The sequence below is a fragment of the Symphodus melops genome, assembly GCF_947650265.1.
Source record: "Symphodus melops genome assembly, chromosome: 5".
Taxonomy (NCBI): Eukaryota; Metazoa; Chordata; class Actinopteri; order Labriformes; family Labridae; genus Symphodus; species Symphodus melops.
In genome coordinates, this window is record NC_136695.1 from 16668355 (window position 1) to 16682708 (window position 14354).

General features: G+C 40.0%; 1 protein-coding gene across 3 annotated transcripts in view; it reads right to left on the reverse strand.

Annotated features, from left to right (window-relative positions):
• lars2 (leucyl-tRNA synthetase 2, mitochondrial) overlaps positions 1 to 10176 on the reverse strand; it is a 28923-nt gene extending 18747 nt beyond the window's left edge. Inside the window, exons 1-3 of one of the 3 annotated variants that reach the window (XM_079343191.1) lie at positions 10149 to 10176; positions 6602 to 6828; positions 4901 to 5032 (exon numbers count right to left, since the gene is read on the reverse strand). In XM_079343191.1, coding sequence (XP_079199317.1) covers positions 4901 to 5032; positions 6602 to 6817 — 348 coding nt within the window. In that variant the 5' untranslated portion in view covers positions 6818 to 6828; positions 10149 to 10176. Of the gene's footprint in view, positions 1 to 4900; positions 5033 to 6601; positions 6829 to 7661; positions 7683 to 9459; positions 9663 to 10148 lie in introns of those variants that run through there. The other 2 variants (XM_079343189.1, XM_079343190.1) reach the window with 2 other exon arrangements.
• Positions 10177 to 14354: the final 4178 nt, after the last annotated feature.

The window sequence follows — 14354 nt, forward strand, 5'->3', positions numbered from 1 at the left end:
ATTCATCAACAATTAAATACTATTGCAACAACGTTCACAACAGCCTACCTACACATTCCCAACAGACATTTTTCAAGATACTGACATACAGTGCAGTTACTGTCGAAGACTACAAAATGCTCAATCACAAATCTGTGAATATGCAGTTTGTTCTGCTCAGAACTTTATTTGACCGCTAAGATTTTTTTTCCCTCTTCATGAAGAATTCCATTCTCATTTGTTTTTCCACTCTCGGCTTTAAGTTGCCATACTTGGTAAAGAGATTCTTCAAGTGTTGATCTTGCAGAGGTGAACAAAGAGAAACCATTATCATTCCGAACAATGAATGTACAGTATATATGGGCAGCCAAAGGCAAATTTTCACCTCTGGAGGACAATAAAGATTTATTCTATATGAAATCATCCAGGGAGATTTAAATAGTATGAGAAAAATCAGGACATATTTCACTGTAGGGGGTAATTTATTCAGCATTAAGGCATTAAGCTCCTACAACTGCAGAAAATGTTGACCCCCTTTACGATAATGTGTTTGTCCTGCAGAGATTTTAACTCCATTAGAGACTTCAGCCAGTGCATTAACACAAACAGGTTTTATGTTAATGCACTATTATATAATGTAAAATCAAGGAGGGGAAGATAAGGCTCTGAATGGAAGCTCCGGATGTGACAGCTGCCCACCTGCCAGCCTGATGCTAATTAGGATACTCACTAAATTGTTTCACACTTTTTTTTTTTCTTATCAACACCACAATCTTCTGTCTGCTTCCCTCCCTCTGTACTTAAAATCCACCGTCTATCTAATAATCCTTAACATAAATCATCTACTCGACATAACGTCTCATCTTTTCTTCCTTTCAGTAGCCAGAGATGTTTTTTCTCCGCTCACTGAGAGAGAATGGAGATGAAAGCACAGGAGTGGAAGGCGTGAGTAAAGTAGAGGAGACGCAGGGTGACAAGGATTCGAGGACTGTAGAGGATCATCCATGGACTCTAACGGGGCTGATGTTTCAGACGATTTGGTATCCTTGGTAACTGCATGGGCCTCATTTGTAAAGCTGAGTGCTGGTATTAAGCTAGGAGAGCTCGGCACAGCAGACCACTGTGACGGATCAGGAGGAAAGCAGGCACAAACAGGAGATAGCCAATGTCAATGTAACAAAGCCAGAAAACATGATGCACCTCATCTCGAGGGAGTGAGACGTTGTGTTACAGGGAGCAGCTGTGACAGACACACTGCATTTCAAAGCTCAATTCTCAAAGTTCAAAGAGAGCAGCAGAGGAAAACAATCTTTTCCCTGCAAATACCAACCTGTTACCACAGAGACTGACGGCACATTTCAGAGCCTGAGTGACAACAGGCAGAGGAAGATGGACGTGGGAGTCAGTGTGGGAACATTTTATGACAATCTGTCCACTGTAATGTCGAACAAGTCCATGCCAACCCGTGACAGATACGCCAATCAACTGTTATGGGCTGCTTGTGAACACAACATGATGGACACAAGTGTTGGGAGGCTGATTTTTGTGTGTGTGTGTGTGTGTGTGTGTGTGTGTGTGTGTGTGTGTGTGTGTGTGTGTGTGTGTCATTGTGAGACCACTCACCGCTACATGGAAGTGTCCACCCACACAGAAGCTTCTATCGATTCAGGCAGCACTCACATGCAACTCTAACATTTGTGTTTTCTACTCAAGCTAATTGGTTCATACCCAACCCTGCTGATTGGCTCAATGTTTGAGTTCAGGTTTTACATGACCAAACAACTGATGCAATTTAGGTTGCACAATTTAACACGGGCACTGTGAGTGAGTGTGTGAGGAATTATTAAACAAAGGAGAAAAAGCATATATATATATGTTGTCTATGACAGGAAAGAGGGGGAACAGCTTACATGACTGCAGCCCACATGACTTAATAAGATAACTAAGTAAAATGTTTTGTGTTGTTTTTCAATGCAAAATAAAACTCAGTAAAGGGGCGCCAGTTTGGGATGAGATTGCGTGCCTCATGTTCAGAGGCAGCGGGCGGCTTTGACTCTTATTTTAAGACAGGTGAGAGAGGAAACCAGGGAGAGAGCGCGACCATGGCTCTTTTCTGAACATCATTCCCTGCTCTCTCTCTCTCTCTCTCTCTCTCTCTCTCTCTCTATTTATTACTCTACTCTACTTTGGTTCTTTCAAACAAAAGTAACATTTCACTTTAACAGAATAAAATGGAGGGAGAAAAGATTTTACTTTATTTATTCCACATGTTTGTACCTAAAAGGAACCAGTCAGGTGACTTAAAAATCTTTTGACTCATATATTAAGGATGAAATGATGCTTGTTATGCCTTTTATCATTTGGATGACCCGAGTGAACTCCTGTGAAACTTTATACACTGATGTGAATCAGGACAACAGAAAACTCTGTTGAGTGTTTGTGTTAGGAAAGTGTGAAAGAAGAACTCGCCTTTAAAAGACGGGAGAATAGCTTTAGTATGTGACAATCAGCCGAGTGAACCTTTTTAATTAACTAGTGAATAAGGAAGACTCGGTGCATTCAGTGGAACAACGTTTGCTTTCTGACAGATGCTGGGAGAACGTAAACTCCTGAGCAGGAAGTCCTGGTCAGTCAGGTGAAACCGTGTTTCTGTCCGGGGAGAACGCAAACTGAAACAGATGGGATTCTCTCCGCAGGTGAGAGGATGAACGCAAAAACTAACTCAAATCAAATCCCAGTTAGAAAGGCTTTTTATCAGGGCAAAAACAGGGAGGGGTTATGTGAGGACAACCACTAAAGAGAAACATTTAGCTGATCTCTGTGACTGACACAGTCTCATCAGCACCTGCAGTTCACTGGACCGAAGCACAACGTGAATATTGACTGCAGCGCCCGCGTTGACACAGAGTGGAGTAGAGACTTTCCTTTTTCTTATCTTTTCCACAACAGGTTTAAAACCTTCAAGTTTATGACAAAAATCCGCCTGTTGCGAGTAAAATAAATATCATTTCACATTTTTTACGTGTGCAAATGTTCACACTGCTGACAGAAATCCAAACAGAATACAGGAAAGTCTTATGACACGCTCGCAGGTTAGTGTAAACTTCTCTGTCACGACTGAGAGATAAGGAGGAGGTCGAAGTTATTTATCTCGTTAATGCTATTGTTAGAACTTTATATTAGAAGTTCATCGTGTGTTCAGAGATATGCAGCTTCACACTTCACTGCAGGTGTAAACTGAGGCTCAAGCAGTGTTCATAGAGCAGCTATTAATAATATGTTTAATAAACAGTGTATAGATGTACTAAGCAGGAAACAAGTGCACAGATTGGAGCTTAAGAGCAGCGAGACTTTTGAAGTAAGCTGTGCTTAGGTGTGAAAGTAGAAAAGCATTAACCTTGTAGTCTGAACTGTATATAATGTCATGTACCCTCCAGCTCGAAACAGACACGTAGACCGACTTCATGTCCAGGTAAGGCGGATTTCTCAGGTAATATAAAAGGTCTAATGGTTTTCAAACCACTGAATAAAAGCATTTAATTAGATGACAGCTGACAATTTAAGTGGTTGACTTGAATTAAAGAAAAAAAACTGTTAATGTGCTCCTCTTCAGGATGGCACAACCCTTGAGCTTTCACAGAAGACAAGTTGAGATAATTGGCTGTAGGTCTGAACAAAGAGACAGTTAAGCACCAGAAAAAGACTTGTGTGTTGAGAGGTAGATAAAACAAACTATACAGCTAACCAGGGAATAGAAAACAGAGGCTGATTTGTTGCTTATTCTTAAATAAACCACAAGAAACGCCTTAAAAGAGAGCCTTTCTTTTGGGCACCTATCCTATTGTAGGGAGGTATTAATGTTTTTATTTTACCTAAGAACAAAGAGTCAATATTAGGAGCGCTTGGAACTCTTTGCTTCATTTTATAAACCAAAAATAACTTTTTAGCTTGAGAAAAATATCCAGCGTGTTAATGTGGCTCCATCTTTTCAAAGTATCTATCTTTGCGTTCTTACATTAATATTCAGTTTGAATTCCCTGTTTGAATGAGAACTTTATGTTGGTGTGAATTGTTGTATATAAAAGCACTATCACAGAATAACTGTTTCACATGTGAACTCCAGACAACTCAAGTCCTGGCAGTGAAATGGACATGAGCTTGTATAGTTCTTTCCTTGTCTTCTTTTTTTTTTTTTTAAAGATTTATTTTTGGGCCTTTTATGCCTTTATTATAGAGGGAGGACAGTGGATAGAGTCGGAAAGGGGGAGAGAGAGTGGGGAGAGACATGCGGGAAATGGGCCACAGGCCGGACGCGAACCCGGGCCGCCCGCGCGCGAGGACTATAGCCTCAATACATGGGATCGCGCGCCCTGCCACTGCGCCACCGACGATCCCAGTTCTTTCCTTGTCTTCTGTCGCTCCTACTGTCACTTTGTAGTAAGACCATCAGAAGTAACACTCATACGCACTCTTATGCCATAGGCGAAGCAGCGGAGCAAGTCGGGGTTAAGTGTCTTGCCCCCGAGGACACTGAACCCTCGACCTTCCAGTTCAGAAATACGTCACACACAGTGGTAGTTTCCTGTTGTGCCAGCTGCACTGCCACTTTAGGAAATACTCCATAAGTGGCAGGAGTGTTTAGTGTTTAGTGTGAAAGGGGCTCTACTAATAAAGTGAGGATTACACTATAACAGAAGCTACTATCTGAAACAGCTCAATGGCATTCAGTTAGACTTGATTTGACTTTCTTTAGAAATATCTCCTATCTCGGAAAAATGGCCTCGAAGGATGCCCTTCCCTTTAAAAAGAAATTCAATAAAACAAAAGCTTTCTCAGCTTTATGTTTGACACGTCAGTGTATCGGTATCGCTTATTTCAGGGAGGACAGCAGAAAATGGTGGAAGGCATTCTGCAGACAAACCTGGTGTCCCCTCATTCTCTGGAAGTGGCCAATAGTGTCGCTGATGGTATAAACTCGCACGTGGCCCATGTGCAGTCGTCCTGACGGGTACGGAAACATGGAGAGGACGTAAAACTTCTTCCTGGTGGAGCCCTGGAGGAGTTGACAATCAAAACAAAGCTGTGAGAGAAGTGATGTGGTGTGGAAAAGATCATAACACTTGAATACTTGAGGACTAGATTTTCAATGGAGTTTTCGTCTGACACACGGATGAGGTCAGGACACGAATAAGAACCGTTCACTTGACTTTGGGCATGAGGATCTAACAGGATGTGATTACATTGTCAAAGTCTGAGCAGCCGAAATTCTGATTATGGATGGTTTACAGTCCCAATGCTGTTCCCACGGCAACAGAGTAAGTACTGGTGGTTACACCCTGGCAACCTGAGTCATGAATTTTTCAGTAAATTAATTAAGAACAGGGCTTCCAAGAATGCACTTCATCACCGTCAGCATGTCTGAGGCCATTGGGAGAGATGGTAAGCCGGAGCTGCACGTCCGAGAAGAGCAGCAAGAGGCAGCTGGAGGTCACATGGAGGGCTGCTTAATGACGTGATCATCATTTCATGTGAGAGGAAAGGCTGGGGGGGGGTTTCCTAGAAACACTTATCCACACTTTCATTGTTTCAGGTCGATGGGAAACCGCTTACATGTTCGTAATAAAGTATAATATGAATGGATGAATATGAACCTATTTTTCAAGCAATATTACATTTTGTTCCTGTAAACAAGCCTGATTCATGCCATCCGCCTGGAGCAGGATGATCCTGTGTTTTTTTTTGGGGGGGGGGAAGCAGATTGTTATTCCTATTCAATCCAAAAGTTCAAACACAAACTTCTAACTGGATAAAACCAAGACTAGATCATTCTGCTCCTTTGATCAACCTGTTGACAGGATTTGATCTCACAGACAGACAGATAGACACGAGGGAAAGCTTAATATGATATATGATCAAAATACTTTTAAACAACTGGGCTTTATTGTTTTGTTAAATGTGATCAAAATGTTAACATGGAACAATCATTATACTAATCCCTGTTTCCACTTCAAAAGATCCTGGCTGCTTGTACTCAAATTGATAATTAATCCTTTTTTTATTTCTCAGACATTTGATGATTTCAGCTTCTCAAATAAAAAAGAGGATTAGCTGTTTCATTTCTTTCTCAACTGGAAATCTTTGGGATCGAACATTTGATTTGACACAACAAGGCCTGACTGTGAGCTCTGCTACTGTGTGACGAGCATCTTTAAAGATTAACGTCTACACTAGACTCTACAATAAGCCAATGCATTTCTGTACGGGTTAATCCCTACTGAACTCCAGTTGTTGGCATCTACGAGTGTTGCAGTTAAAGATCTTCTTTGAGTTGTTTTCATACGTATAAATATAATTTAAGTTGAGTTTTTGGTCCCAGCTGCTCTCAAACCGGGATTGGAGATGACTTGGTGTCACTATTTCATTTGATTATGATTTGATATCCGTTGTTTCATGATGGGTTGCTGCATCCTCCATTTTCCATATAACGGTACATGGCTGCTTTATTATCAAGGAAAACAAGCAGTCAGATAAACATTAAACACAATCATGACGGAGAAGCTGATGAGAGTACCAGTACAGCAGCAGACTTAAGTCTGTGGGATTCTGGATCTCTAAACGTTACCTCCTCTGGTGCATCTTTCCTCCCGTGTGCCATGATTCGTGGGTGCCACCATTCCTCCACTCTGCGTCTGGTCTCTGTTCGGTAGTCTTTCTCCCACACTCCTGTCTCACTGAACAGGGTGCGGATGCAGGGGGACAGGAGGCGGAGTGATGGGACTTTACCCAACCTGGTAACACCCAGCGGACACAGAGCTAACCTCCTCATTGAGGCCTGCATGGCTCCGTCACCTAAAACAAGGAGACACAGACGACGTATTCTTTATTAAAAAGACTTGTGACATCTTTAAGTTGCATTTCTGTCACACGTATCAACAAAGCTTATGTCATCATGACACAGCAGGAGTGAAGACGTTCCTCCCAGTCACATCTTCTTCATGAAAGAAATGTCAGAACCGACATTAATGAGAAGCGTCATCATCGCCAGTAAGCACAGACAAGTCTCTGGGACTGAGCAGCACTCGAGTCCACGCGTTGAAAACAGAATGATTGACAGCTCGGCTAGGCAGCCCTCCTCTTCACCACTGCTGTTTCACAGTCTGTGTTCTTTGCACCACGTCACTCACACAACATCATGCATTTTGTTCAATATTCAGCGTGATTTTCTCGCACTCGCTGCCTGACTCTAATGTGAGAAAGACGTTTTCATAATGAATTATCGCTGATTTATCATCGACCTGCAGACACCGATTTACAACTGGGTGGAAGCTCAAGCAAACAGATTACATGTTTAATGATTCGTAGTTAGAGGTGCATAATGCTGCATGATAGGAGTGCTGCAATATTCAGAACCGACAGTTAACTAGAAAAGAAGCGATTACCTCAACCTTTAACATGAAGAAATGACCGGTCACTCTTTGTTTACATGAACATAAGATTTAGGTGAGACTTCAGCATGACTCAAAGTAGGTCAGACAGTCAACTGTATGAAAAAAAAATAACTATTTGATCTAAATTTGTCTTCTTAACAAAACATAACAAGTATATAAAGACAGTTTCCAAGGAAACCAGAGATATTCACCCAGTCTGTGCTTCCTCGTCAGCAGAGGACAACTGCTGCTAACCTGAACTGTTGACAGAATATTTTCTCAGCAGTGACGCATCAGCATCAGAGATAGGGAGACCTTTCAGGCTGCTGAATGGAGGAAGTGAATGTTTGCATGATCTGATTGAACCAGGCTGAGATCAAGATGTAAATAGAAATGATGTCTCTTAATGTACAGCTGTAAAAAAAAAAAAAAAAAACATTAAAAAAAATAATTGACAAGCTTAATACAATGATGAGAGTCCAGAATCAGGAAGTTAATTATACATTAATATAACGTATTGTCATGAGCAGATCAGGAGGAGACTTTTTTAATGAAAGATTGTCAAACAAAAGCAAGGCTTAAGATTCTGTTAAGTGAGAATCTGACCTGCCTAAATGATTTGTCAAGTCGGACAGATCTTTTGGGGATAACTTAAAGTTGTTCCACTAAATGAGTGTTAACAAATAAGAAAAGTGCCCCTCCAGCTGCTTACATGTTGTTGTTTTTTTACTAAATTCTCTGAAATATAAAGCTAAGCATTGCAGCTGCTAACGCTCCTCCCTCAGGCTGAAGCTGGGAGAGCCGAGAACTCAAGGTTGTGTGTATCTGTGAAGGTGCAAGTGAGTGGGCTGAGGAGAGAGGCTGAGAAAATGTTTCTATGGTGACTGGGCTCATCCAATCAGGTGTTTGCTGTAAACGTTGACCGAAAACTTCTTTTAACAGCAAGCAGAGGAAAAATATTGTTTAATTTAAAGATATGTGGTTATAAGCCATATTATGAGTCATGGTATTGAAATTGTATTGACTTTTATGTTTTGGACCTTTATTGGAGAGACAAAACACTGGATAGGGTTGTAAATTGGGCGAGCGACAGCGAAATTTTGGCAGTGAACCTCAAAGATAATCAGACAAAAGAAGCTATTTTGGCATGATATTAGTTTGCTCATAGTTTAGGTTTAATATTATCAGGGATTTTTAGAGGTTACTTTTTTTAGAACTTTCCTCTTGACAAAGGCAAGTGACTCGAAAAGTGAAGTGTGTCAAGTGACTGTGAAGTGAAGTGACTCGAAAGTGTCTCCTACTGTGGTTATAATAAGATTTAAGAAACTGTCTCTCTGGTTTTAAAGTCTAAATATGTCAAGAAGATTTACTTCATTGATCCCTGAAGGGAAATTAGCCTGCATGGTCACAGATGCCAATATTACACATTTGCTTTGCAATTCATTTATTTAAACTGCCCGACAGTTAATCTGCAGCCACTGTGAGAAACAATCTTTCTTTTTAGTTTTCAGGCGAAAACACTTTAGATATAAAGTTTCCTTTTCGTATAATTGTGGACTATTTTCTAAGACTTGAAACACTAAATATCACCTTTTCGATGTGGAGAAGTTATCCTTATTATAAGAAGAATATGCTCGGCAACCTTTTCAGATAGAAGTGGTCACAGAGGACACGTTTTGGTTGGAGGTCGACTCCTTCATGATGACGATGATTGTAATGTGTTCAGAGGACTGCAGACAAAGGAGGCTTTAATGAGGCTGCAAGACTGTAAACTGAACCATGAAGAGGTAAGGCTTCAAATGAAATGAATACATAATAATGTTGTCAAACTTGTTAAGGTCAGCAGCATGTTTTGTTGACATCTGTTTTCATGATGGTGAACATATTTAACATAATCTGCATGTCTCTCCACACTGCAGCTCATAGTTCTCTTTAAGACACATATACAGCTAACTCATACTGGCTTAAAGAGTTTGGTCTTTTATTTCTTATTTAATGTTTGACAGCTCGGTCTGTCTGCTGGCTGATGAAGAAACTTAAACACGCTTCTTACCTTTCTGTTCCCCGCTGCTCTGTGTCTGCGTCAATGTCGTTACTGCACGTTATGGTCGTATATCCAAATCCAATAATCCATGTTAAACATATCAAACACCGCTTTTAAATGTCAGTTTTATGACCCGTTTACCCCAAATCACGACTTCGCCACGGGCGCCGCCATCTTGGATTTCATTAACTTTATTAGCACGATGTAGGCTGACAAAGACAGAGGCTCTACGTAAAAGCTCCTGTGAGGAACCTCTTGTCTTTGTTTTTGTCAACCTATTTAAGCAAAGAGTGGCCTCATAACGCGTTGCTGATTGTGTCCTGTTTATGTTTACATGTCTGTTTCTGTAGCAACTTTGTGTCACACTAGACTGTATAAAACAGAGTCACATCTCCGCCCTACGGGGATTCAGGCATTTGAAATTACAGTGTTAGTACTTAATAATATATCTAGTTTTCGTCTTTCATAAACTGATTTTTGAGAGGGACAAAAATAGGCTATTAACTTTTTAATGTTTTCTGTAATTTTACATATATAGGCTACATGTCCTATTATATCATTTCCTGTCTCTGTAACCCTAACCCTAAATTGAGTTAAGGGTCATGGTTCAGATAAATGAATGATCTTTTGTATGTGATGTCTCAAAAAGTCACCACTGTAATCATGCAAATGTTAATTACTATAACTGATTGCCAGACCTTCACTGTTGGTTTCGGAGTGGGATTGTTCTGCTTGTTACCCTGGCAACCTGTACCTTTTGCAATTATTTCCATTTCAAAATCAAACTGACACTAGATACAAGACATTGCTTTCTACAGCAAAAAAAATATAAATAAATAAATAGAAATGCTAAATTCCAAATACAATAAGCCTACTGCACTTTTTTTGTTTTACCTTTCACTAAATAACTGATTTTCAACTAGCGACATGAAAAATGCATCTTTTTTTGTTCAAATCTCTTTCATCCATGGGATCAAATGAAAATCATTCAATTATTATAGTGCATGTATCACACCAAATGACCTCAAATCATAATCCATGATAAAAAATTGACTTAAATAATTCCATGACACAAATTCAATGCAAGCAGCTCTTTGAATAATCACCAGGAGGGCTTCATTGTAAGTGAGTACTGTGTGTTTGTTTCAAACTTCCAGTGTAAAGTGATTGCTGAGTGAAAGAAGACCGCCACTTATCCTACTTCTCAGAGGCTGTAAAGAGTAGGAGGAGGCAGCGTCTCATCAGAGCTTTTTTTCTTCGAGCTCCTTCTGCAGGTCGCACCTTTGATCTGACATGCAGACAGAAGCAGTGAAGGAGGGAGAGAGTCAGAGAGAAAAAGGAGGGAGGAGTATCATGAGCAGGAAATTGAGAGTTTCTCAGCCTGACGTCAGACAACTCAACCTGGGGCTCTGCTTTGGCCAGCTGCCGTATATCAGACTTAAATGGGCGTCTGCGCTCAGAGCACAACAGGATGTGGCTTCAGACGAGGAATGAGAGAGGGAAATGGGTTTTTGACAAAGTTGAGACAACTAACTCTCCACATGGTCTCTCTGCAGACACAGAGGGAGACTGGCTGATAAATTACTCTTTTCCTTTTTGTTACAATTTGTCATGAAGGAATAAAGGTTCTTGTGAGTTTTATTATGGATCAACATTTTACAATTCAGCAAAAATCCTAGAACAGTCATTCTGACAGATTTGGAAAGTATAAAATAAAAATACAACCCATAATGAAAATGTCATAAAGCAAAAAGGTGGGTAGTTTCAAGGTCACATTTTCTGGTGAGCCTTTATTGAAAGATTTTCATGTTTGGAGACAACAACCATGTGTACCATCACAGATCTAAAGCAGTGAATCGACTGTGAATATGACTCATGCTACTTTATTTGCTTTTAATGATAAAGACATATTAAAACATTTTGCAGATTTCATTTGACTCATTTATAGGATCTACTTGGATGAAAAAACAGATTCTGTCAAGGCTCTAAGTGATTATGCATCACATGCAACAGATCTATACAGTTGCCTCAATATCAATATAAAATACAATAATATAATAAACGATTAATTGATCATCTTTTTAACAGAGCTACAAAACTCTTTACAGAATACAAGACCTTGTAGAAGGCAAACAACCTGAATACATGTGACCGTGGACCATTGCCTCCAAAATTGAAGAAAATAAAAAACAAACTAACTTGTTGACTCTGCAAATATAATTAATAAAGATTGTATGGCTCGATAAGAGTTGATTGACAAGATGTGCATATGGGGTTTTTTTGTGATTGAATGTTGTCAAAATCTAATTGTATGGTCTATTTATCCCACTACGCATGCAGCCAACCATTTACAAGAAACCTGTGAGAAGAGCACAAATAACCAAATAACCCACACATTAACGTGCCAATGTGAATACAATTATACATCTTAAATTGATTCAGCTTCTCTTTCCTATACAAAGAAAAGTTAAATTTTTCTTTTCTTTTCAGTCAGTGAGGTTTCTTGGCTGATACTAGTCAATATCATTCTGGAATAACGGTTCTCACACAGTGGACACTTAAGGAAAACTGATGGGTATCATATAACAGAAGCAGATGGAGGCTCTGTGTCCTCAGGGAGCGTCTGACTGAACACAGCTAGTTTATTGCTGGAAATCTGTCGAGAGACAAAATACTAAAATAAAACATGGAAATAGTTCTGTGAAAATTCCACTGTCTTTCCTTTTGCCAGTTTTGTCGCAGTGTCCTTCTTTTATATTTCCCTTCAAAGAAATAAAAACTGCATGGCACCATTTCACAGTTTAATGATAGATGCTTTGAATTATGGCTTTGGTTATATCAAAGTTTTTGGGATTGTTTCATTGGTTTGCACTCAGGTATAAGCTGATTTTGTTGTTTTTCAAACAAATAACCTTTGAAAGCACCCAATCATCCTCCTTTTCTCCCCACAACTGCCTCCCCGTGACAAACAACCCACAGTAATCACCTGCTCTCTCTCCCCGTTTTTGGAGGAAGATTGCATATCAACAGCGGAGAACCAGATGACAAACGATCACACAGAGCAGCCGGAGCAGCAGTGCATTCGCATACGAGGGAAGTTCGAAAGGGGCTGGGCTGACTCGACTTCACCTGTCCAAGGCGACCTTTTTCTGGACGGGTTTGTGATACACAATCCACATCCCCCTCATTGAGAAGAAGGCCGGTGGTGCCAAAAGGAAACAATCTCACACCATCTCAGCTTTCAGAGACGGGCGAGGAGCCTGCTGATGGGTTGTATCTGACCAAGGTTCAGAGGGTTTGATTAGTGTGATGTTATTTTCAGGGCCTATTGAAGCTCTCGTGTATTTCACTTATCTCATCTCCTTGAGGACAACGGCCTCTGAGAAAAAGGTGGGGAAAGTGGAGATGAGGAGGTCTCTCCCTCTCTGATTTTCTTACTTGTCTTCTGCATAACCCTTATTATTATCCATATTCGAAATCCAAATCCCAGATTATGCAGAGAAGCTGCTCTATAGATTTACACATTTGTAATATGTTTTCTTACTGGCTCCCTCTCCACTACTCTTCATTTCAGAAGAACCTCAGCAACTAATTAGTGTACAAGTCTCTCTGTTCTGCAGACCCTTTATGCTGTCCTACAAGCGTTCAACCTCACTCCCAGCAAGGCTCCAACTGCAATGTCACTGACATAGAATGACACTGATTTCTTTAAATGTTAATCTTGTATTGTCCTTGATTAAAATTGAATTGATGTCACTTGTAACTTATACTGTCCCATCCTCATCATCAATCAGGAGAATCTGTCACTTTAAAGTCAAAGGTCTTAAAATAATACACCATCTCTTGGTAGTGCTTTTTATATACTTATATGTCATATCCCACTATTGAACTTTTTATATGTCAGATCCCAATGTAGGGATCTGATCAATCTTACTAGAGGGTCTGCGTTTTGTTTGCTGACTGTAGGCATGCCAGCCATGTCCAGATTCATTGAGTTTGATACTTTATATACCTCAGACTATTGTTTCTTCTCCAGAAAGAAAGAAACTGTCTGATAGACAGTTTAACTTTGTTGTAAGTAGTTTTTTTTACAATAGGATAAAAACTAAGAGCAATATTGTTTTAAATATTTTAGCTTCTTCTGATCCCTGGGATATTCTTTTTTCTTCAAGCATGGCAGTATTTACATTGATTTTACTATTACCACCCAAGCACACTATATTATCTTGACTCCCCACAGCTTCTGAAGAAGGCACAGTTTTGTTGCTGTGGTGATGCGTCCTGCTGATTGGTGGTATAAGAGGCCTTGCTGACAGACAGGGAATTCACCATGCATGCTCAGATGTAAAAGGGTTTAAAGAGTACTCCCATATGACGGTGGACACACTGAATCCTCACCTTTTAATTGTGCTGGTTGTCTGTATGAGCTAATAGTGTCTGGCTTAGTACAGAGACACTGACAGTTCCTCCTCTCTGGTTTTTCTGAATACAGAGAAAAATGAATCTTTCATACACTCTCATTTGGCACCAGAGACTTTTATCTTAGCCACATTTGCATTTTTTCTCACCAAAGCAATTTACATTTTTATAGCATAATTAATAAACAAGGAATTCATTTACATTTCCCTACTCTGAACATTGTCTAGAGAAAATTTGCATGTGTTTGAACACACATAGTGCCGAAAGAGAAACCAAACAACTACATGATTGTTTAAAAGCAGACATTTGATCAGAATGTGCAGTCATGATAAAGGGAGACACACAGGTGATGGCTTTTTGGTGCAAAACGAGGCCAAATGATCCTTAATTCCAGCTGGCTTTCACATCAAACACCTGGAGGTAGTCCTCTGGAGCAGATTAGACCGTTTAAACAGCACAAGAAAACAATTCACACAAGTAGCATT